This window comes from Miniopterus schreibersii (genome assembly GCF_964146895.1).
Source record: "Miniopterus schreibersii genome assembly, chromosome: 14".
In the NCBI taxonomy this organism is placed as follows: Eukaryota; Metazoa; Chordata; class Mammalia; order Chiroptera; family Miniopteridae; genus Miniopterus; species Miniopterus schreibersii.
In genome coordinates, this window is record NC_138114.1 from 43,525,201 (window position 1) to 43,549,337 (window position 24,137).

The 24,137-nt window shown below is 42.1% G+C and overlaps 1 protein-coding gene across 5 annotated transcripts in view; it reads right to left on the minus strand.

The window, feature by feature from the left end:
* SORCS1 (sortilin related VPS10 domain containing receptor 1) overlaps nt 1-24,137 on the minus strand; it is a gene marked incomplete at its 5' end in the record, with an annotated part of 395,914 nt that overhangs the window by 71,236 nt on the left and 300,541 nt on the right. For all 5 annotated transcript variants that reach the window (XM_081158777.1, XM_081158779.1, XM_081158780.1 and 2 more), the window contains 7 exons: nt 542-672; nt 2,157-2,274; nt 3,633-3,740; nt 5,007-5,098; nt 7,130-7,206; nt 7,468-7,570; nt 15,091-15,237. In XM_081158777.1, the coding sequence (XP_081014903.1) occupies nt 542-672; nt 2,157-2,274; nt 3,633-3,740; nt 5,007-5,098; nt 7,130-7,206; nt 7,468-7,570; nt 15,091-15,237 (776 nt within the window). The remainder of the gene's footprint in view (nt 1-541; nt 673-2,156; nt 2,275-3,632; nt 3,741-5,006; nt 5,099-7,129; nt 7,207-7,467; nt 7,571-15,090; nt 15,238-24,137) is intronic.

Sequence of the window (24,137 nt, forward strand, 5' to 3'; positions counted from 1 at the left end):
ACAACTCCTTTCGCACGAGGCTCACGGAGCTGTAGGCTGGCAATGCCATCGAATCCCTCCCTGCATCAAATTCAGAAATGCCCTCTACTCTCACCTAAGCGACAGTCAGCTAACCACCGACTGCAGGCTTCCAGGGACAGAGAATGTACCGCCTCACGAGGCTGCTGTTCCACTCTCAGGAACCCTAGGTTCTAGAAAGCTTAATCTCGAGCACAAATGTCTGATCTCTAAAAAGACTACTTCTTGTTTTCGTGGTTGCCGTCCGAAGCAACTCAGGGTGGATGGATCTGGTCTCTTCCCTTTTCGCCCTGAGATCCATCGCACAGAGAAAGATAACTACCAGCCATCTTCTGAATCTTCTCTAAGCCTAAACAAACACCTGGTTTTCCCATGTGCACATGTACAAGTATGCTGCGATGCCCCCAAAGGTAATTTCATAAAAACAGGAGGCTTGTCACTTTGCTCTGTGTGTGTCCCTCCCATAAGGCCCCCGTGGATCTGAAACGCTGAAGGGCTGCGCGGGGTAATGGCACAAGCTCACCAGTCAAAATCAGCCTCCGTGCAGACGCAGGGCTCGGATTCCATGGCTCCTGCATATTTTCCTTGCATGCATTTCCGCTCTGATTTTCGCTTCTTATACACTCTTTTTGCTCCCATGATGCAAGCTTCCCCCTGGAAGGAGACAAGGATCTCAGGTACTTGAGCACAACAAACACTTGGGCCTTCCCTGCTCCACCCCAGGCCGTTCAGGGAGCTGCTCTCTAACCTGAGTGCAATCTGGCCCGAGGCACTCTGCCCGGTGCTAAGGGCTTTTTCTTTCCAATGGCCACAGCCCTAGTATAGAATGTGACTAATGAAGGCCATCTGAAGAAGCACGGACGGTGTGTCTAAAGTGTCCTCACCCCTCGTGTGTTCAGCAGAGCTTTCCTTGGCAAGGTGTGAGGCTCAGTGCTGTGAGGGGCACACGGCTAATGAACACTCAGCCCTGTAACAGGTGTTGCCAACAAATCTGGGATAATTAAGTTCAATTCTCCTACAAGAAAAGATTTGTACACTTGCTCATTTATGAGCGTATGAAAGAAAAGCATTGCTAAGAAAGAGAAAAACCCATTCGGCCCCAATTTATGATGCTTATGCCCACGCAACTTCATACACTGATTTTACATCCATCTATCAGACGAGCAAGAGAATTAAATTCAGTGTTTCTCTGGGAAATAAATAAAAGCTCTGAACATCACAAAGCTTCGGTCTCCCAAGGGGGAAAATATCAGCCCTGTAAACAAGCGATAATTTTAGTGTTGAGTCTGAGTGGAGTGGGTGAGTCCGCTGATGCAGCTGGGACTGTCAACACTGCTCTCTGCATGTCTGAAGGACCAGAGCAGGGCTTGTCAAAGATGCCACAACCTGTCCTTCCCGAGAAAACTCACTTTAACTGGCTCCATTCCTTATCTAGGTGTAAATACATCACTTAGTCTAGGTTTGGGGGAAATGATATGTTACTGACTGAATAGGGGTTGGCTTTGCAGCAAGATTCCCCCCCACATCATCTGAGATACCTGCAGGATGGCTTCTGATTTGGGAAATCAAAGGAGAGGGGCTTTCAGACAAGCATTTTGATATGAGCGCAATAGCTGAGGGGCCAGGATGAAGGAAAAGTTCCTATTGATAATTCTTCACTCTGTACCAGGAGTACCTTGGGAGGGGCGAGAAGCCGCACCTAACCCTGGAGAGTCACAGCACTGGGGACGAAGGTCTTTCCTGGTACTGCTCACAGAGAATAATCTTGTTATCTGATGTCTCTGTTCGTATTGCTAGATAAAATTCAAGATCCTCTGCTCACCCCTGCCTCTACCCTGCATCCATAGGACATGCTCAGATAAATTACATTTAGATCCCCGTGCTGAGATGGTATTTCATTTTGACTTGTAAGTCTAAGCTGAGCACATTTGAATTTTATCTCATTATATCCAATACAATAAAAACAGAATTTACTTCACAACAAGCTGTAAAATGTAGAGTTTGTTCACTGCAGTGGAACACAAAACACATAAGAAAGCAGAAGATGAGCATTTTGATACAGAGAACCCCAATTCCTACATTTGCCCTGACCAGCTTGCCCCCAGTACACCCCATGCCTCCTGCTCCCTTCCTCCTACCTGGCTGTGCAGCTGCCAAGGCCTGTAGTCCTCCTCTGCACACCGTCTGTCGAAAATGGACTTGTAGTCCACTTTGACCAGCTGCCATTCAGAGCGGTGGCTGAAGTGTCCAAATACCCTGCAGAGTTCATAACGATAAAAAGAATGGCAATAAGAACAACACCAACAGTTACAGCAACGGCTAGCGTTTGCTCCAAGAGTTTTGTTAATTTGCAAAAACCAATGTCAAATCGCTAAAGGACTGGCAGAGTCAGAAGCCAGGGTGTTTGACTTAAAAGATCATTTCTATATACTGTACCACAGAATGGTTAACAAATCAATCAACCAACCAATAATGGAGAAAACAATAGCGAATGCTGCATTCAGCATGGCCCAAGGTTATACTGCTAGGTTCTCTTGCTAATGTACATGGTTTCCATGATTTCCGTGCGATTTTACCTTCTCAACAGTTGTTAGGGAAAGTGGGCGGTGGGGCCCAGTGGTTGTAACTGCTTCCTACACTGTGCATTCTACTCTCCTTACTAAAAAAGACTCAGATACTTAATGAGGTGTTTGAATCACTACTCGTAGTTAAGGATAAAAGCCACAAAGCAGCCATTTCAGTCAGCATTTTTTATCTGTTTTGTAAATATAAAAATTAAATGAAGACAAATTATGCAATAAATTGCTAATCTAGCTGTGTTTACCATGGCCAAAAGCATAACTATTAGGCATATTAAACATTTGTTGATTTTTTTCTATCATTAAAAAAAAAAGAGGGAAGAAAAATTTAGGAAATGTACCAACTATTCACTTTGATATTTCCATTTCCACTGACGACAGCATCCACTACTTTGACCCCTCCCCTCTGTCTCCTATGCCCAATTTTCTAGGGGAAGGGAAAGGAGCAGTTTCATATTTCAAATTCAAAGCCGATGTTCTGAACCCCACAGGCAGGCAAGTCATTAATCAAGTCTTTCACAAATTAATGGTCGTCTCTTTCCAGACAAGAATGAGTGCAAATGCAATTTCACAAGAACAGATTGTTCTCAGGGTTTCCCTAATATGCCTCACAATTGGGTTAGTTAAAGAGCCAGGGAAAAATAAAGGCCTGCGTGGGGTTTTGCTCAAGCTTCATGTTCTGCCTTAAAGTGAAACTGTTCCTTATATGCCTGTGGTTTTCCATAGATTGAGTTTGCTTACTATTGAAGTTTTAAATGTATAGCTTTATTTCCTATTGAAATAATCTCTTTTAATTTCCCTCAGCCTATTCAGTAGGGGCAGAAATAAGCTAGTTTGAAACCCACTCTCATAACTAGTAAACAGCCAACAGACTGGCCGCCCATATTTTGCTTTCCCTTCTGCTGGGGAATCATAAAATCAGATGCACTGACTTTCCCGGGCACTCCAAACCCAACAGTAGCAAAGCAAACAGAGCTACAGCAAGCTATTGTTCTGGCTGAATGTTAAGGGAAAAAGACATCGAGTTCCACTTACGTCATGATTAGAGTCTCTTCTCCAGGCTCCCCCAGGACCCCATCCACAAAAAGGGGAATAGATGTGAAACTGTATTTGCTCCAAGATCTCCCTTCATCAAAACTCAACCTAATGACAGAAAAAATAACAGTTGTCAGATCTCAACAGGGAAAAAAAAAATCCTTTCAAAGGAAAGATACCATCAACCAGGAGAGAGTACATTTGAAAAGTGCCTCAGGCATTGTCAGAGTGAGCCTCCAATAAGTTTCTTAATTACACCAGAAGGTAGAAATGCAGTTAGCCCGTGATCTGGGACCCAGGTGTGAGATAATATTAAAAGGGGAGAGCTGCATGAAAGAATAATGAGTCTTTGATAGAATTTGTTTTTAAATGTGGGCATTTTATTAGATCTTGGATCTCAATGTGACTCTCTCCAAAAACCTCAGAGCACTCTAGTAGCAAGACTTCCAGGTGATTCTGAAGAGCAATGGCCTTAGGGGACCTATTTAGATGGACGTGAACCAGCCACCTGCAAGTGATCAGAGCCTCAGCAGAGTCCCTCTTACACTATTGTAAATCTTGGTTGACTCACTGAGTGAATAAATGGGTACAGGGCAGACTCTTGAGAGCAAGAGGAGAGAAGTCTGCGATTCTGAGGGTCACACAGGATGTTCCCTTTGCTCTGTCCTCTGAGGATGCCTTCCACCAGGCTATGCCTCTGCTTCTCTTATTTCTGCAGCTTTCCCTTCGGTCACCAAAGTAACTAACACAGAGGGAAAATCAGGCTTTTGACTTTGAACAAGCTCGCGTGTGGAGAGAATCACTTTCAAAAACGCACATGAAGGCGTCTATTGGAAACCCCTCTGGGAGTCAGGACTTGCAAGCCCATATGTGGAAGACTTACAGGGAGAGCTGCAGAATGTTAGCACCAAACGGGAAACTAAGGAAGCACGATCAGGAACAGAAGGGTCCCGACATCTCTGTGCAGAACACACATAATGGATGCAGATACGCTCCAGGACATGTTATTTGGGAAAGGTGACTGTAAGAAGTTTAGCCACTCAGAGATTATACCTGACAGACACAGCACTCTGCCCACGATTGTGCTGAAAGAATAAGGCACTGGGGAGGGTATTGTCCCACTTCAAAACTATAATGCAATTCCTCTCTTGGGGGCAGAATCCATTCATTCCATCCTTCCCTCCCTTCTCCCCCCTAACTCTTTTCCTCCTAACTCAGGTAACAATCTTATTTTAATAGAGCAAAGGTATAAACTGTGTTCTAGTAGACCTTGACATTTTACAACAAACATGGTCACAATCTGATAGCAGGATTCCCAGTCTTAGCAGTGAGGAGCCATCAGGCACGTGACTCATGGGGAATAAGTGCCTTTACCAGAGATGCCGAATCGGGAGAGACGTGTGCTTCATAGCAACCAGGACTCCACCTTGATCCAGATACAGAACACTGTGCTCTTCTTCAAAGATCTGGAAGAGGAAACCACATTCACATGGACACACATCTCTGAACCCAGAGTTCAGAGAATTGGTCTTCATATGAGGAGGAAAAGAATCCCTCCTGATGGAACAAAGTTTCCCCAAATTGTTGGGAAGACAGTTATGAACAATGCTTCCCAAGGTTGGCTACATGTACCTCTGCAGTTACATAAAATTATTTTAGGTGCACCACAAAACAAATTTAAAGGACCAAAGTTATGTATTTATGTTTATATTCCTATATTTTTGTGACACATTCTACTGATTCCTTCCCATTTATGATTATGTCAGAATATTGGATAACTGTGATATTGGGTAACATTTTAAGGTGGAAGAAACCTTAGAAGTACTTTACTCTCACATTCTCATGTTTACAGATGAGGCCACTAAGGTTTAGAGATGTGGAGAACTTGCCTAAGACCACATAAGTAGTGACTCATGGAGCTAGGGCTTGCAGCGTTACAGCGACCTTCCCAGGTATAGTTATTTTAAAATTTCCGAGTATTCTACAGAAAAGGTGTTCTTGTTTAATTAATAGACTCTCTACCAAGTCATAAAGTAGCTCTGATGAAAACGGAATCAGCATCTTAGGTTACATGTGTAACTGGATCTTTCTCCAAATGTGGAGAAACCAACGTGAAGTCAAATGGAGGTAAGATGAAAACAAGTTCTAAGTCCTGTCTATATAAGATGCATAGTGTTTTCTCACAGACACACTTAGTATAGCCTTGTCTGCCGTTACACTCTAGACATCATCTTTTCCCCTTTATTTACTTCTTTTGAAAAACTTTAAATTTGTATTGAATTTATTGGGGTGACATTGCTTAATAAAGTTATATAGATTTCAGGTGTACAATTCTATAATACATCATCTGTATATCATATTGTGTGTTCACCACCCCAAGTCAGGTCTCCTTTATTTACTTCTTTTACTCATGTGAAGATATATGCTGTTCCAGGACTACTGAAGTAGAGAATTATTTTGCTTTGTTTGTGGTGTGGGAAGGAAAAAAAAAGGGATCTGGCTCTCTAACACTTCTCCACAGGAAGCCTGATAGTCCTGTTCCTATGGACCTCCAAGCTCAACAGCCCTGAGCTTATTAGGCAAGTTTCTTTCTTGCCCTGCCCTTCTCACAACACGTGAATCCCGCTGAGGACTTAGGAGAGGTCTGGAATTAGGAAATAGCAATTGGACCATAGCGTGGAGGTCTCTGTCTAAATATAAAGCAGAGTGTTCTCATTGCTCTGTGATTACCTGTGCATTAAATTTCAATTTACGGTGCTAGTTATTGTATGATAATGAAATGTCAGTGGGTTATTAAAACATATTTATTGAAGGGTAACAACCATGTATTAGGCACATATCTTGTTATGATTGCTGAACCTCATTAAATGCCTGTTTTATAAGCTACGGGCATCTAATTTTCATTCAGAAGAAAGAGAGGAAGCATTTAAGCTAAACACATTGGTTTAAAGTGATTCCATTTCTACATTCCCCAGCATATGCACCATGATGGTTATTCTCTGTCTTTTGCACATGAGATTTAAACATCTCAGAACACCACCTGGGTAACTGCTGTTTCTCTATCACTGCAATGTTCTCCATTCTGACTTCAAGGCAAGGGGAATTTATGAATATAACTTAGCATTAGGTATATAATCTACCCTCCAGGCACCATGCTCCCTATATGACAAACTCTTTGGGATTCTGGTTTTCTTTTATGGGAAAAATTCAGTCAGATCTAATTTGGTTTCATTGTCACTTATAAAACTTTCTTCCATATAGGCTCTGAATATGGGTCATTTTTATCGAATGGCAAAAAAAAAAAAAAAAATCAAATTGCAAAAAGATTCGCTAAACTCAAAGTCTTAAGACTAAATAAATGCATTGGCAAGCTTTAGGATTCATATGCAGTTGAATAAGTTATTATGGGTAGTAGAAAAAGTTCCCAGAATTGAATCATGCTGGGCAACTTCAATGTCATTTAAACTTCAGCAACTTGGCCCAGAATGCTTTCTTACCTGCCTCCACGTGTTCCCTGCGTCCGAAGAGACAAACATGCTGATGTCGCTGTCTGACAATTCGGAGCCTATGTTACCTAGAACGAGCACAGCAGTTAGTGAAAGGAACTTTGTGCACAAGCTAACCACAAGCCACATGGGCAGACTGTGGAGTCTGAGATGGACTGAGATTGCAGACACATCTGAGCAGAGCTCTTCAGCATACTTGCTTCAGGGTCAGTGGTTTAGGTGCCAATCAAAAATATCTTTAGCTTGCTCATTAAGTTCCAAGCAGAGACATCTAACTTCTTAAAATAAACACAATTTACAACAGCAAGCAAACCAGGAAAGCTTCTTACCTGAAGCCACTATGATGCTGGGGGCTGTCTCTCGGCTGGCAATGATCCCTGATGTGTAGGGATTCTCAGAGACCTTAAGGTGAAGGTGTAGTGAGCAATAAGGCTGAGAAGAGGAAAAATGAGTGTCATGAAAGCACAGAATCTAAACAGTCATTTCAATCTCATGTTTAGAGCATCCGTCCAATCATCCAACCATCCCATCTATGCATCCATTCACGTACCCTTCCATTCACCCGTCTTTCATTCCACAAATATTGGGTGTCCACTAAGCATAAGCCTCTGCCAAGCTGATGAAGGAAAACATCTTCATTTTAAATCGAATGAAGATGGGCGTTCACCAAACATTTGAGCACTTTCTCTGTAAAAGGCTAGGTGTAGCTTATGAAAGAGTTACATTGACTCAGATTTGCTCTTGACCATCATGGAGTGTATAATTTAAGATCTTTCTATTGATTAACATAAAGAGAAAATATTGAAACAGCCATAAAATGAGTATAGATAAAATATGAGATTCTACAGGGTGACAAGGTGATGTCCAACTTTGGATCAGGGAAGGCCTCAAGGAGAAAACAGTGCGGGAGACCAAGACGGGTAGGTCATGAACTGTAGATGAGATGTTGGGGAGGGTAAAGGACATTTCAGTCCTGAGTAACGCCAATAACAAAGGAAAAGAAAGCCAAAGAGCTGAGATATAGTACAGTATATAGTCAGTAAGACTGAGGAGGAGAAATGGGATATAGAGTCAGGGAAGAGGTTTGGTGAGGCTGGGGAGCTTTGAAGAAGTCAGGTGGCATCTCCTAGCCACTGTCCATGTGAGACCTTGGTCTCAGTTGTACAGAAGAAGCTGTATGACATGTGAAACTGTCCTAACATCCGCTAGACAATAGACAGGGTCTGTGTCAGGGTACTATCAGAATCAGTATTATTCAACAGAAAAGTCATACTTGTAGGCAAAATGTACTAGTAATAGCAAATTCAATGAAATTTTAAGGGACTTGTTTATTTGTGTGTGAAAATCTTGATCAAATTGTCTGATTAATATGTCTATGATTTTCAAAAACACGATAATAAATCTTATACGAGTTACATTTAAAACGGTTCTTGTACTGAGTTTTCAGAAACTACAAATTTGTGTCTGAACCCACATTTCTTTTCATCACTCAGGAAGATTACTTTCTAATCTTATCGACTTCAGTTTTTGGAATCGCCAACGTATCTCTGTTATTACTTTATTCTGCTCCGTAAGTCTCAACCAGCAGATACTCAGAGAGCTAGAGATGCAGTGATTACATTTATATGAGATAGAGTAAAATGACAAACTCAAAATGAAACTCAGGAATAAAAGCAGCCAAAATACTGGTGAAATAAAACAGTGGGTCACAACAGGGTCTTTTCCTCACTGCCCACAGAGAGAGTAAATGCTCAAGGAATAACATAGTGATATATTATTGGTTCTACATGAAAATTTCATGTCAAGCTTTCAAAAAAGGAATTTTTACTTTATAACGTCCCAAAAGAGTAAAGGAGATGACCCTCTATAAGGAGAAACAGTCAGACCCAAACACTTGGCTCCCTTTGGTCCAAGAAGAAGACTAGAAGGGGCACTGTTATGTGGCAGAGGTGCCGGGAACGCACTGCACAGCTCTCAGCTGCTAAGACAGGGTAAAGCAGAGGTCTCAAACCATTTTTCCATGAAAGTTTTTCTGACAACTGCAGCCTATCAGGATCTCCCCTTCTCTGATCTACAACAGTTTATTTTACTAAGCACAATCCTGTATTACCTATGAGAGGTACATATGGTTTTATCTCCCCTAAGAGATACGCTCTGCAAATGAAGAGAAAATGTCAAGTACTATGTTGCATCATCTGTGAAACCTAACCTAGAATGAAAAAGACAGTCAATGAAAGTTGGAAATAACACGCACTGCCTTTATGTTAGGAAATGAAAGACATCAATATTTTACTCAGAACAATGCCAGAAGTACACGGGCTTATTTGTAAACCACATAATCAGAGTAATGTATCTCTATGGCATTCTAAGAATTGCCTCCCTCCTTGGGAATTATGTGTAGATACATGGGCTGAATGCAACACCTCTGTAACACCATAGGGCAGGCCATCCCTGGACAAGGGAGCACCCAGCTTGCAATCTTGAGCGGCCACTTGCCCAAACTTCATCACTCACCAGTCTGGAAGATTGTGAGCTCAGTTGCCACCTGACCCAAGGTTTATTGGCTATGGGGACTTGACATTACAAAGGAAAGAGGGCATTTTCAATCGACCCTCTCGACACTGCTCGTTGCTATGGCTTTCAGAGCCCAAGGAAAGTAAATCTGAGAAGAAAAGACACCAGTTCATGCAGTAGCAGCAACATTAGAAATGATCTTTCTGTGCACTTTTCCTCCATGCTCACATTTGTAGGACTGGATTGCCCCCAGCTGGTACGAGGAGAATATTCCGTGGCTTTATTTTTTTTTTCTTTCTTCCATTTTATTCAAGGAAGTTATATAGTCTACATCAATGTTTGATGAAAAGCAACGTGGAGTGATTCACCTTCACTTTTTAAACTTAAACTTTTGTACCTGACCAGTTTTGGACATTAGTCAAAGTTAAGTCACTAAAACTTATTAGAGAGGTTTATTACAATGGCTACCAAGCCACGGCACACTCCTGAAGGACAGAACACAAAGCTCTCTAATTCCTCTGGACTTTCTGCCCAGGCAGCGGGCACTGTCCACTTTTCTCTTCATTCCTTTCTACCTTCCTGTCTTCTTTTCTCCCATTAGCAAATACATACTGAACATGTGGTACCTCTCCAGAGTTAGCTCCAATTCAGTAGGATCAAAACACAGCCCATCCCATAGGCACTTCTCTCTTTTTCTTATTTTTCCACATTAGGAAAATACAGAACTGTATACCCAAACCACCACAACCTAGCACCTGACTCACAGGGAATGGAGGGCCCAGCCCTTTCATACGTCCTTACCTAGTGACAGGGCACGGAATATCATCAATCAGCCAACTCTAGGAGCAACTAGAGCCTTAGTCTTTCACCTTTGCAGGGTCAGGTACAGAGCTGAGAGCCTGGTGCAAATGAAGGACTCTTTCCCAAGAAGAAGTGGCCAAGGGCAAGTGCACACGGAGTAATGAACTCAACTTCAGGGAGGGCACACACTCCTGAAGTCCGTGGTGGGCTTTTAGGCCCTGAGTACCCTTCTTTCATTTCTTATTTTAGCCAACAGAATCCTTTGGCCATTGCAAGCATTCAGCAAATATCTGTTGGATTTCATTGACCCATTAACAAGCCGCTGTCTTCCTAGCACTGTGAACAGCCAATGGAGAGTCACTAAATGATAGAAGACATTTCCCCACCACAAAATAAATCAACTAAAAAAACTGTTAGATTACACGAGGGTCAACCAACTTCTCATTCCGCTTCCTCTTTCCCTCCAACCTCTGTATTAAGAGTCTTTAAATCTCACCTTCATGGTACCATTATCCCTAGAGATCCTAATCTGAGTATTGTCCCGAAAAACCAGATGGGAGGTTTCATAAATAATAAGGTAGCAGGTAAATTCCCATATAATGCCCTCAAATCCTCCCCCATACACACATTGTTTCTGATGCTGAACTGGAGCTAGGAATCCATTAGATCTTCGGGAACGGGTCAGTGGCAAAGAAGAGGGAGGCCCCTGGACCAACTGGCTAAGTATGGGGCATTCAGCTCCACTCCAATCCCCACAACATGCACAGTCAAGTGTGCAAAGGAGTGGGAAGCAGAGTCAAGAATCTCCAGTGGTTACTGGCTGCTTAGCTCCAACAGGAAATGGCCAACTGAATCCATGAAGAAATCACAGCCTGTATCCGTGAAACACTTGGTATGCTTCCCCTAGGGGCCCAAGGGTTTGTCATGGACGCAGCTCACATCTTGCCTCTCAGGAGCCCAATCCTGAGGCTTTGGAGGCAGGTAGACCGTGACCTGTAATACCCCATCTAATTGTACAATGCCATCTTCAGAGGAAAGAAATCCCAGCTGAGCCCTCCAGGCAATCAGTCTGAAAGTCCTAAAAATACAGCCCCAAATTACCCTGGATGTCTTATTTCTATAGAATACATTTTATCAGGAACATTCCTTTTGGGGCTGTAATTCCGAACTTGTTCCACATTTCTAACAGCCCTGCTGGAAAATCTCTTTTCTAATCACTAGGCTGTGCTTTTGGTGATACCGTCACTTTCGAAGTACTCACAATTTAAAATCACTTTTTATCTCCTCTCTGCCACCAGCTCCCAAGCCGAAAGGAGATTTTTAACAGTCTGGGTCTCCCGTAGCTAGAAGATTTTCTTTCCTATTTGTGCCTTTGGCAGATTTTTATAAAGTGATTTTGGTCTCACCTCCCCGTTCCCTTTGCCATTTCCCCCCCTCACCCTGCTGCCTGTTTTCTAAAACTCAGATTGAAACTATATGGAGGCCAAAGGACCCCTAGGCACTGTACATTCATGTCCCTATTAATTCATCTTTATCTTAATGAGTCTACTGATTTTGTCAACTTTGGGGTCAACCTGGGTCCAGGAGCTTCAGAAGGTGGCTATTATGACAAATCCTTCAGTGTGACTGTCAGTGGCAAGAACAGGTTTCCACTAAAGTCCAAATGTAAAACTCAACACCACCTGTCAATGGAGTGTCTGCTTTAAACAAACACAACACCTACAATAATACCCATGGTTAAGCACCGACACTGTGGCCGGTCTGATTCTTGAGCTGATTCTTTGGAGTGGCCAAAAGAGAGCCAACGGTTCCTGTTTATGAAGGTCACATGCTAGCAGGGAACATGGACAAATACATGTTCTGGTTTTCAAAGAGTGAGAAGGGCCATGCATGAAAAGGAGCTGGAACAAGTACACCTTCAGAAAAAGTTCAAGTAAGCTCTCTGAATTAAGGTAATCAATCAAGGATCTGAATGTTAAGAAAAAGCCAGAGTAGGAAAAGAGCATTCTGAGAAAAATGGTGACAAATGCAAAGAGTCTAAGATATACATGAGCACGGTAAGTTAATGGTATGGAAATAGATGACGACCTCCCCAGCTGAGGTTTATGTGTAAGGAAGGAAGGACCAGGCAGGAAAATAGATGCAGGCCAGGACATTTGAGGCCTTGCAGGCTATGGTAAAGTATTTGGATTTTATTTGACCTGAATTAGTCATTAGAAGGTTTAAGTAAAAGAGAGACATGGTCTGAAACTTTCAAGCTCAAGTTGATCCTATTGACATACAATTTTAGGGAAGGGAAATCTTTAGTAAAGGAAAGCAGATTAGTGGTTGTCTAGGGCCAGAGGTGTGGATAGTGACTGCAAAGTGGAACAAAGGAATTTTGAGGGGGTGATGAAGATGTTCTATCTTGACTATGGTAATGGTTACATGAGTATATACATTTATTTGTCAAGGTTCATCAAACTACACTCTTAAAATGGGTACTTTTTATGTATGTATGTTTTAACTCAATAAAGTTGGACTGAAAAACAACAACAAAGATCGTATTGGCTGCTGTGTGGAGAAGAGATGGCCAGGTAGAGGCAGACACAGCAGTTAGGAGCCTGTCGCTATCAGGAAAGTGGAAACAATGGTGGGTTGTATGGGGACGGTCTCAGCATTTAGACTTTGTAGGCACAGCAACAAGACTTCCAACACTAGGCTGGAGGTGGAGCAGGGGACACGTCACTAAGTGCTTTGTGGAAGAGGCATTTCTAATGGTTCATTTACAATGCCAGAAGACCCAGAAAAGCCTCTGTATATGATACGGCTAACTGTCTCCTGGACATTTAAAATCTCCAAAGTGCACAAAAGGACAGAGGACCACATTAAGACGATGGTGCATATCACGCAGCCTGGGTAAAATATGATGGTGCTCCGACTAGAAATAGCTAACTTAGGAAGGTGGCCCTGTTTTTAAAAACACCACTGAACTGCGCCTTGCATAAAGAAGGTATTCAATAATAACTGTCCCATTTACTTCCTCTGTCACTGGCTTCGTGCATTCACCATAACAACTGGATTTTTCTCCCCTGTAAGTTGCCAGTAATCAGGATAGACACTGAGTGGGAGGCTGAATTGCAGACCGCTTCCCTGATGCACAATGACAACTGCAATATCCTCTGCAACTAATAAGGTCAAGCTATGGCTGCTGGCATCTTCTCGACTAGGAGGGTGACCTGCCTACAGCTGCATGACATGAACCTGCAAAGTGACTGTTCTGACTTCATGGGACACAAGGAAGCAAGCTGAGTGTGGATAACATTAAAGTCAGAATTGTGTGATGACTGTGAATACTGATATATATATACACACACTCCAAGCCCTTACTAAAACTAGGTGATCTTCCCTCCAGCTTAACATACTGGTCTTTTTCATGAGTATAAATACAACTTCTGAATAGTTTTAAAGGTATTAGCCTTTAATTATACTTTCTTTTGCAATTAGTCTCTTCTTCCTCTCCTTTGTCATTCACTCAGTACCCATTCATATGTAAGTGTGGGGCACCAGAACCACTAAGAGGAATGAGATGTCACCCTAAAATCTTTCATTTATTAATCCAGTCTTTGTCAAGTAGACTGTAAACTCCTTGAAGGCAAGACCTATTTCTAATCTCTCTCAGACACTAACATAAAATCAAATGTATAAATAAGTTCATGCTGATCTACTTATTCCCCAAATGTTAGATAATTCAAAGAGAGCTGTACTTCAAAGCAGGGGTCAGCAAACATTTTTTTAAAGGACCAGATAATGCATATATGCCTAACCCATGGACACAGACAATTGTGTGGTAAAGAACTGCGGGGGCGGGAGCAGGGTGGAGGGGGTCAGTGGGGGGAAGGAAGGGGGACATCTGTAATACTTTCAGCAATAATTTTTTTTTTTTTTAAAAGGACGAGATAATAAATATCTTAGGCTTGGTGGACCATACAGTCCCTGACACGACTACTTAATTCAGCCATTGTAGAGCAAATGAAGCCACAGGCAATATTTAAGTGAATAAACATGATGGTTTTGCAATAAAACTTTATTTAAAAAATAAGCGGTGGGCCATATGTGCCCCACAGGCCATTGTTTGCCAACATCAACTTTATATAATGTGACATACATGAATGAAATGTACCATAAAGAGTACCGATCAAAGTTTACACCAGTGGTTCTTACCCTTGTTTAAGGCATAAACTCCTCTGAAAATATAAACAAACATCTCCTCTAGAAAATACAACTACACAATTCTGCCTTCAGTTCCATTCTATAGCAGAATTTATGTGTCATTTGATCTGTAGCAGGTTATTCATAGGAAATTAAAGAGGTATCTCCCCACCATGATGGAAACTATTATGTGAGATCCTCATCAGAGCTTGGGCCACAACCGAACATCCCTGGAAGTGAGTGAGTGACTTTCTGGTTTTCTCTTATCTCTTTGGTCCATCCCAAAAGGCAGCAATGTGGCTCCTCTACACGCTGCCTTCATGCCCGTCCCTGTCCCCTTTGGTTCAGCAACTAAGCAAGAAGCCCCGGACCCATCTCCATCTGCTTGTTTAACACCTATTTCCAGCCCTCACTGTAGGACATTCTGCCCCAATATGAAGACTCACCAGTAAGCAGTGCACAGGGTCCCCCCTTAAATCCGTGTCCGGCGCCTGCAGCAAATGCCAGTCTCTGCCTTTGTTATACGTGATGAACGTCTTCACTTGGTTGTCAATCTTCTTGTTAGCCAAGAACATTCCCTTTATCCCTGCTACCTGGGAAAAATGGACATGGCTGAAAAATACATCTATTTGAGAAGGGATGTATTTGTTTACTTAAAAAAAGAAAAGAAAAGCAGACTGTTAAATTCAGCAGTGAGCACTTGTCTCGGAGGAAAGAGAGGGTGAGGATGGTAGATGGGGGTGGTGATTAAGTATAACGACTCCCTGCACAGTGGGACAGAAAGCAATACATTTGAGCCCCTATGGTATGGGGGTCCTAATGCAAGTTTGATAGAAAACTTTTATTTCCCCTAAGGTAGGTTGGTAGTAGCTTGCCATTGGCTACAGATAAACTCTGGTACTTTCAGTTTTGTTGCTAATGATAAAAAGTGGAGGCTATTTTCACTTTATGTTACACCTAGCATCCACAGTCTTAAATGCTTTATTTCATTTAAAACTTGTAACAGCCCACTTGGGTAAGTATCACTTATTCTATTTTACAGATGAGGAAACTGTGGCTCATTCAGGTTAAGTAAATTGCCCAAGGTCACACAGCCCAAAAAAAAACACCCACTGGACACACAGGATAGTAAGTGGCTGACCTGGGACTTCAACCCACAACTCTATGTCTTCACAGCCCATGCTCTTAAGAACTATCTAAATCATGGTGCTATCTAGAGCCCTGGGCAACTGAAAGAGGTCAATTAAAGCTCATGATCCAATTACCATGGTTTTTGTTTGTTTGGTTGGTTTTGTTTTCTATAAAAGACTGCTCTATTTAGCCACCAAAATACACTGAATAAAAGGGAACTGCTTTTAAACTTAAAGAAGTAATGATTTCCCTAAATTGTTGAATAATCCCCACTTCATTCCCATAATACTGTTGTTCCCACTATAAACAGTCCTTATTAGTTATTTGGCCCTGAAAATATGACTGCCTTCTCCCTCCTATAAGTTAACAAAAGAGGTAACAATTGGTAAGCTGCCCAAATTGTGGTCTAACAAGTCATTAATTATGCATTATATTTTCGGGTGTTTTTGAGTTTATTAAACACATTCATACATGTTTTACTCTGCTTGACATTATGACAACCCAGGAAAACTGGAGGGCAGTGAGGAAGGGTCTGAGATATGTCGAATCGTGCATTCCAACACTATGTCTAGGTTATCTCATTTAATGCTCCCAGCAAGCATGAAATAGAGTTGTCGTTACTCACATTTTGAAGATGAAGAAACAAACTTAGATTAACTGGCTTTCTGTAGCACAGATAGGGCTGACGTAAGCTAGCAGGCACATCTGAACCCATTTGATGTAACTCAGACCCTTTATATTATCACATAAAAGTTGGTAGGCAGAAGGGTAAGACAATAGATTGGTCCTTGCCAGGTACCAAGCACTACACCCAGTACTTTCTCTATAAAACCTTCACTATTCACCGCAAACCTGCACAACAGGTATTATACCAATTCTGTGGATTAAAAACTGAGGCGTAAACAAAATTTAATTGCTTAAGATAACAGAGAGTTGGGGTTCACTCACACCGAGATTTTCTGACTTCTTTCAACAGCTACAGCTCTGAATGTGTCTATTCAAAGAGGCTGGGTTTCAATCAACAGAAGACTCACAGGCTTGCCTTTGCTTTCGACACATTCAAACCTCATTAGCTTGTACCTGCTGATTTGGCATCTGGAATAATTTAGAATTGGGCCAACTTCATACACTTTTGGAAGTCAAGTTTGTTAAGCAAATAAATTGTATAAATGATTTGCTGGGAGGAATGCTTTGAACTACTTAGGGAAACAAGCCTCATTTGAGGCAATCAGCAGCAGCCAGAAGAGTTTCTTATGCGTGGGGATCCTCAAGAGCCTGGGAGGCCCGCACTCCAGGAGCACTGACCTCCCAACAATGGCCCGTTAATTACGAACAACATTCAGTTGTTCGCTCACTATACCAGCTCCAGAAGGCCGACTCACCAGGGAAGCCCATATTGGTTTTGCATATGTTCCAGAGGCTCTTACATATTTAAATATAACTAAACTGCCAGTTCTTTAAAAATTAAATTTCATAAATCAGAACTTTCACAAAGTCGTCCTGGTCTTCCCTCCACGGCACACCCACACGTGAGACCCGGCACTGTCTTACCACCCGGCACGCTAGGAGGTTGCAGTAGGTGCAAAGGGGATGCAAGTATTGCCCGTTCCAGGAGTTTCATCGCCCATTTCCCCTCCTGGGCTGCTCTCCCTCTCTTGGCCAGGGTGTCGGAGCAGGGCTCTGAGAGTTTAGCAGCTGGTTCATTTGCTTTGCAGAAGTGGTGACTTTATTGGCCCCCGACTGCTTGGCATTATGAAAGGCCACTTGAGCAGAGAGCTGCGCTTATAATTCATCTCTGGCAGCTTGGCCTTCAGGTTTATCTTGAGGAATAAAAACTTGGCAAAGCAGAGGGAATGTGTGAGAAGAGGGAACCGAGCTGGAGAGGTCGGCTTATTTTCCTCTTGCCGCCAAGGCCCTTACTCCATGATAGCCCCATTTGAGGTGTTTTTTTTATTGTGGCTTCTTTGGGCTTGTCCGCAAAGATAGTCACCCCTGCTCTTAGTTTTTTTTGTGCATTCCCTGTTCCTTTTGCTCTGAATCCGACAAGCCCATCATTTGGTGGTCTCAGTGCACTCATGTGCATGAGGCACTTTCCCCAAGGGCTCTTTTGGGAGGCCTCACGGGATAGTTCCTGGAACCTCTCCCTCTTACTATAGGACTTCGGCTATTAAAGGAGCAGTATTAGTGCCCAAACTTTGGAATGTGTGTAATTGTGTGCACATTTATGTGCGTGTGTGCTTATGAGTGCAGGTAAGGTCTAGGGTTCCACCTAGAATGAAAGGATATATTTTTGTTGTCAGAAAACCTCCCTCTTATCCACAGTTATGTACATACTTGTGGAATGGGGTGGGGCTGAGGGATGTGACCAGGTAGGGAAAAGTAGTAATATTCCCAATGGAAGACACTCTTTCATGCAGTCACAAAGTTTCCAAGGCAGATATTCCTATGGGGATGATATCTGCCTGTGGAAGTTTGTCTTTCTTTGGGGAAAGACCTGATACCTCCTCTGTTTCTGAATTCCGTGCAAAGATGCCAAGTGTACTGAGAGGCCTCTTTTCTTCCTTTGCCTCTCTCCTATGGGTATTTGAAACCAGAAATCTCCATCTTAATAATTAGTAATTATTTCTTATTCTCTGATATCATATAAGCCAAAATAGCATTTGGGTTAGACTAAATATGAAGTGTTATAAAGCTCTAACCACAAGCCAACACAAAGCACGTTGGCACATATACAGCCCCAGGATGGTATCTTACTCTCTTTGACCAGGTAGACTACTCCCCAGTCTCTGGGGTCACACACCCTGACATGTCTCTACCTATCCATCCCTCAAGGCCCAGTTCAATAAACCTTTTTCCAGAATCCAGCATCTCTTTTTTACCCTGATCTGTCCCAAACTCTTTTTCTCTGTCTTCTAATTTGCCTCTCATATAGATGGCACCTACATTTTGGCTCTTAACAACTCCATAAACTTCTTAAGGGCATCAGTCTTCCCGAAAATTTCCCTAGTACTCCTTCCACTCCTTCCAACAAGTTAATTCATCACGACTTCTCCTGTTATCCTGACATTATGGTCTCCCACTCCAGCATAACTTTTGGATTGTCATTCAACCCACCGTATTCCTTCATTAAAATAAGTAATAGGAAAGTCACTTTGTACAAGAAGTCCTGGTTTTGTTTTTAATCAAATAGGTAGTAAGAATTCTGTATTAGGAGCTATAACCACAGTAACAGTACCCCAAACTTACTGGGTACTTATGAAGTGTTAGGAATTACATGAAAGGCTTTGTGAGCATGAGCACATCAATCTGTCCACGCCCTCTAAGTGGTAGAGTCAATGCTTTCCTCATTTTTCAGAGGAGAAAACCAAAGTTCAGATGGCCAATCACTTGCCTAAGGTCATTCCATAGAGAACCTTAGAACAGGACTCCAAGTCAGTCTGTCTAACTCTAGAGCCCACACACTTAACTGTACTATTTCTTCAAACTTCTCTCTCATCCCAGAGCATTCTGAGAAAAATAGCATATATGGATATCATACTTACAGGAAGCTGCCTTTATTCATTCAGTAGTACATTTACTCAATAGTTGCTCAATAAATATTTTTAAGCATCTACTATTTATCATGCATTCTTGTAAGTACTGGGGATATAGCACCTAGGATGTCTAAACAATTATACATTCATTCAACAGACCTTTCTTTTGAGAGTTAGACTATGCCAGGTGCTGGGACTTGGATTTCTTTGGTGATTTAAAGGAAGAACCCAGTTATCTTTGCCTTTTTTAAAAATATATCTTTATTGAGAGAGGAAGGGGGAGGAAGAGAGAGACAGAAACATCAATGATGAGAGAGTCGTCATTGATCAGCTGCCTCCTGCACACCCCCGACTGGGGATCGAGCCTGCAACCAGAGCATGTGCCCTGACCAGGAATTGAACGGCGATTTTCTGGATCCTAGGTCGATGATGAACCACTGGGCCATGCCCGGCCGGGCTCTCCTTTGTCTTTTGATACTTACTGCTAGAGGGTCCTTTCTTATCCCAATCTTTCATATGCTGCATGTGGACGCTAAGTTGGGAAGACCCTTGCACAAGAGTTTTTGCTCATTTCTGCCTCAGAGGCTCATTGGGAGATGATTCCTCCCACCCTCTCTGACTCAGACTGAAATTACAAATCTAAAGTGTAAAAATTTCAAGGAAATGAAAAAGATGAATCAAAAACTGTGGCAAGAAAGAGAACATAGTCATGACCATGATTTCTTTGGGCTTTGGCGGTAGGATATTTTGTGTTCTAAAGAAAGGATCCCAGCCAGGAAAGACACATACTCAGCAGGTACCCGGGGTGCCTCTGCAGTCAGGGAGCCCACTGCCCAAAAGTCTAAATGTTCTTTTCTCTCCTGGTGCTTTGACCAGGCAGCACTTCCCTTCCAGGGAGACGATAGCCTTCAATAATTCGATGATACATTCTACGCCCTATAATAAGTATGTCCTGGATAGAGAGCTTTATACTTTCCTACCTCCCATGCTGGATTGTAAGAGGCAGTCTTTCCCTAAGAAATCAACCTATTAGCTCCATCCCCATAACTGTTAAGCTTTCTCTTTTAAAGAGAAAACACTCATAATGTGTCAAAGACACTATGTGTGTAACAGAACATGCACAGTGTCTTTTATGACACCCGCTGTGGCTCACTCATGTACACACACATTCTGGGCGTTCTGAATTTGTTGGCCAGGTGGCTTCCCTGCCAACACAAACCTTTCCACTTGGCTGGGTGGACTGTCATTGTCTATTAAGCCAAAGTGCTCTTCATCATCATTAATGAATATCCCCATCCCAGGGGAGGAAGGATCTTGTCTAAAGCTATCAGACCCCCTCTCATCATCCCCACCAGATGAGCACACTAGGAATCACATGTCACAGACACATTCATCACATCTCTTGCTCTGGCCACCATGCGGCACACTGTCTTCTGTGAGCCACCCCACACAGTGCCACTGGAGTGCGGTGCTCTTCAGGAATGACAGCATTTTTAAGACACCTGTTTCTAGGCTTCTTTTACACAAACACAACACTAGACAAAATTGGGAGCCATGTAATAACACCGTGTGAATTTAGCTACAATTGCAGTCTCCAGGCTCGGTTCAGAAGGCAGTGAGCAGGTCCAGGGCAATCATCTGCTCATTCAGTTTCTGTTGGCTTTTCTCCAGGCCATTTCCTCTTTCCAGTCTAATTTCTTCTACTGCTAAGTAAAGTCTAATACTAGTTATCCTGCCCTTCAGTGTCCTTCTACCTTACAGCTATTGCTTGGACGCAAATACAATCCCAAATACTGATCTTTCCAGAACACAAAATAGTTTGTAGTTAAGAGTCTGCATTTTCTAGGCTTCAGATCCTAAATCTGCCACTTACCAGCTTTATAATCTTGCAAAAATGACTGTACACTTTCTGCCTCCATTTACTTATGTGTAAAATGGGAATGCTTATAATCCCTATGTCAAGACGTTAATATAGGAATTAATTAAATAATCATTGATGGTGTTTTACACATGATGGCACCCACATTTTAGCTATTATTAATATTATTATTAATTTCATTAACAAACATCAGTTTCCAGCACTTTTGCTCTGTAGCCAACTTTCCATGTCTCACATTTCTTGATTCTCTTAAATGGTGTCCACGTTCAATAAACAACTCCTACCGAGGGAAATTTCTGGTGTTTCCACCATAACTAAACCATATAACATCGTCTGCCAACACTTTGTTCCTGACATTTCCCTATCTCGTCACATACACACTTGTTCTAGCATAGAGAGAACTACATTTGTCGCAAGGGTCCAAAGTGTGTGGGAACAGAATGATTGATTTTAATTAGAGCTGTGCTTCCTTCTGTTTTCCACAGACTCATCAACAATACACATCCTTGATACACAGGCTCATCACCACCTACATGTTAGACAGTTTCCCTCTGCTAAACTAGATTAAAGAGCATACGAACACAGGACCAGCAGGCAATCAGCAGGCAGAGGCATACAAAGCACACACCCCAAAGGTGCCCGCACTCGCGCCCAAAGGTGAGCAGATATATACTCCGTGTATTCTCCCTCCGCCTCCCACCGCCTCCTATGTTGCTCATCTCTGCTACTTATTAAATCATTGATGGATTTTCTTAGTTTTCATTTATCGCTACACGCTCCTCACTCACTGCAATTCTACTGGGAAATTCATGCTAGACGGCTCTCAGCTTCCTGCCGGCCGGAACAATCGGACTGAAGGAGCACCGGTGCCAGGCCCCGTGTCAGCCAATATTCCCTCTATCTAGGTAATCAGAAGATATGGCGCTGCCATTCTGATCACATCACTTTCAATTCGAGTTGCTGCGCGCTGCCAGGCTAATAAAAGAAAGGCTCTTCATCCCAGGCCCCAGGATGCAGAACACCTTCACATAAGCAGCCACTCTGCTGCTCACAGTGATGGTAACGAGAGCCAGCGGATCCCCTGCAGAGAGTCAGCCTCAACCGCAAGAGACACAAGGGGAAACACAAGGAATTACCCAAGAACTGCTGCCTTGGCCAGAGGTCACCCAGTTCCCCTTCTCATTCTGTACCCATGTTAGTGATGTTTAAATTCAGAAAACAACTTGAGAAAACAGTTGCAAATAACAGGACATTGCAAAGTCATTCCTGTCCAAATGTGTCATGTTTTCTATCATCAAGAGACCAATTAAAATGGTCTCTGTGTTGGCAGAAAACAAAAATTTATCCAGAGAAATAATTCCACTTGACTTGAGAAGAGGGGAGGTGATAATCAGGAAGGGAAAAATGAATCCTGAAAATCAAAATGCTTTTGGGAGACCCAGGATACAGCCAAGATCGGGGAAGCAAGCTGGGTGATTCATCTGGAACTGCTGTTTTGACTTCATACCAGCCAGACACTGGGAGCGAGATGTTTCCATTGCAAGTGCTGGATCAAGGCAAGATAACGCATGGCATTTCAACAAATCAGCCTTAAGCTTTAAATGTTTATAAGACATTTACAAATGAGGAAAGAAATGTAGCAATTTACACTTGTTTATAAGAAGACAACTAGTTGGTGTTAAAGAATGTCATATGGCCATGCTAATTGCAATATGGGAAGAAGCCGAGATAGGAAAGAGGGGAAATGTGCTAGACGTTTAAACAATGTGGGCAGATTTTAAGAATAGAACATCGTACTGGGGCTTAAACTCGTTGGAACATAATATTAATTACTCTCTCTATAGTTAGTTGAGTATTTTAGGCACTGTTCACAGTACTTCAAGAAATTAACTTGTTTAATCCTCAGAGAAATCCTGTCAGCTAGGTACCCTGTTTATCTCTTTATTTTCAAGGAGGAAACTAAGGCTCAGAAGTTACTGGATGTGTCTCAAGCATACATATATGTGGTATAGCTAGGATTTAAACCCAGGCAACCTGGCCTCGAAATTTATACTCGTAAGTCACGATTTCATCCAACACGAATTTGAAACTAAATCACCAGAATATGTAAATGTTTTCCCAAATGCATGTTTAGATGGAGGCTGAGATATATGGTACTATATTTATCTGGAACATGAGCAGGGAAAGAAGTGGAAGAAACTTGTGAATATATAAGAAAGTTTGCAGTGTTTTTCTAAATATACACACACACTAAGTCCGATGCTAGTCTACCAAAATTTCCATAATAAATCCCTGGGCTCTGGACTGGGCATATAGCTTGTTAACATGCCTTTGTACATATGGAGAAGTTTAAATACTGGAAGAAAATCCCTAAGAACCTCTAAAGGAGAAAGAGTACAGATAGCATTAAAAAATTAAAATGATAAATTTAAATTTCTTCGGTGATACCAGTTTCTTACTTTGACACACTGGATACACACTTCTGATACAAACAACCTCTAGACTTTCAGAACTTATGCAAAACCAAATGACAGCATCATTGTGATGGCCCCTATTAGAATCAGTTTTAGAATACTTTTGATATAGAATATAAGTATATGATTCTATGTCCCACATTCTGAATGTGCTTCTTAATAGGTCATTATAAGCCATTATAAAACCTTCATAGCACCAGATAAGACTGACAAATGGCTAAAATCCATCAGCAAATAGCAGCTTTCTTTCTTCCTAACTGTGCCTTAAAGCATCGGTGTTTGCCATGAAAGCTAACTGATCCAACATATATGATTTTAATCTCTATCTTGGTCATTTTGAGAAACAAAGGGCCAAAGTTCCCTGGTAAACTGCTTTTGCCCTCCCCTCCCCCCACTCATTTACTAAAGAAAGATCTATTACTCTTATCTCATTCGTTGTTCCTCTGAGAGACTGGACCAGTGGAGGCTAACTAGTT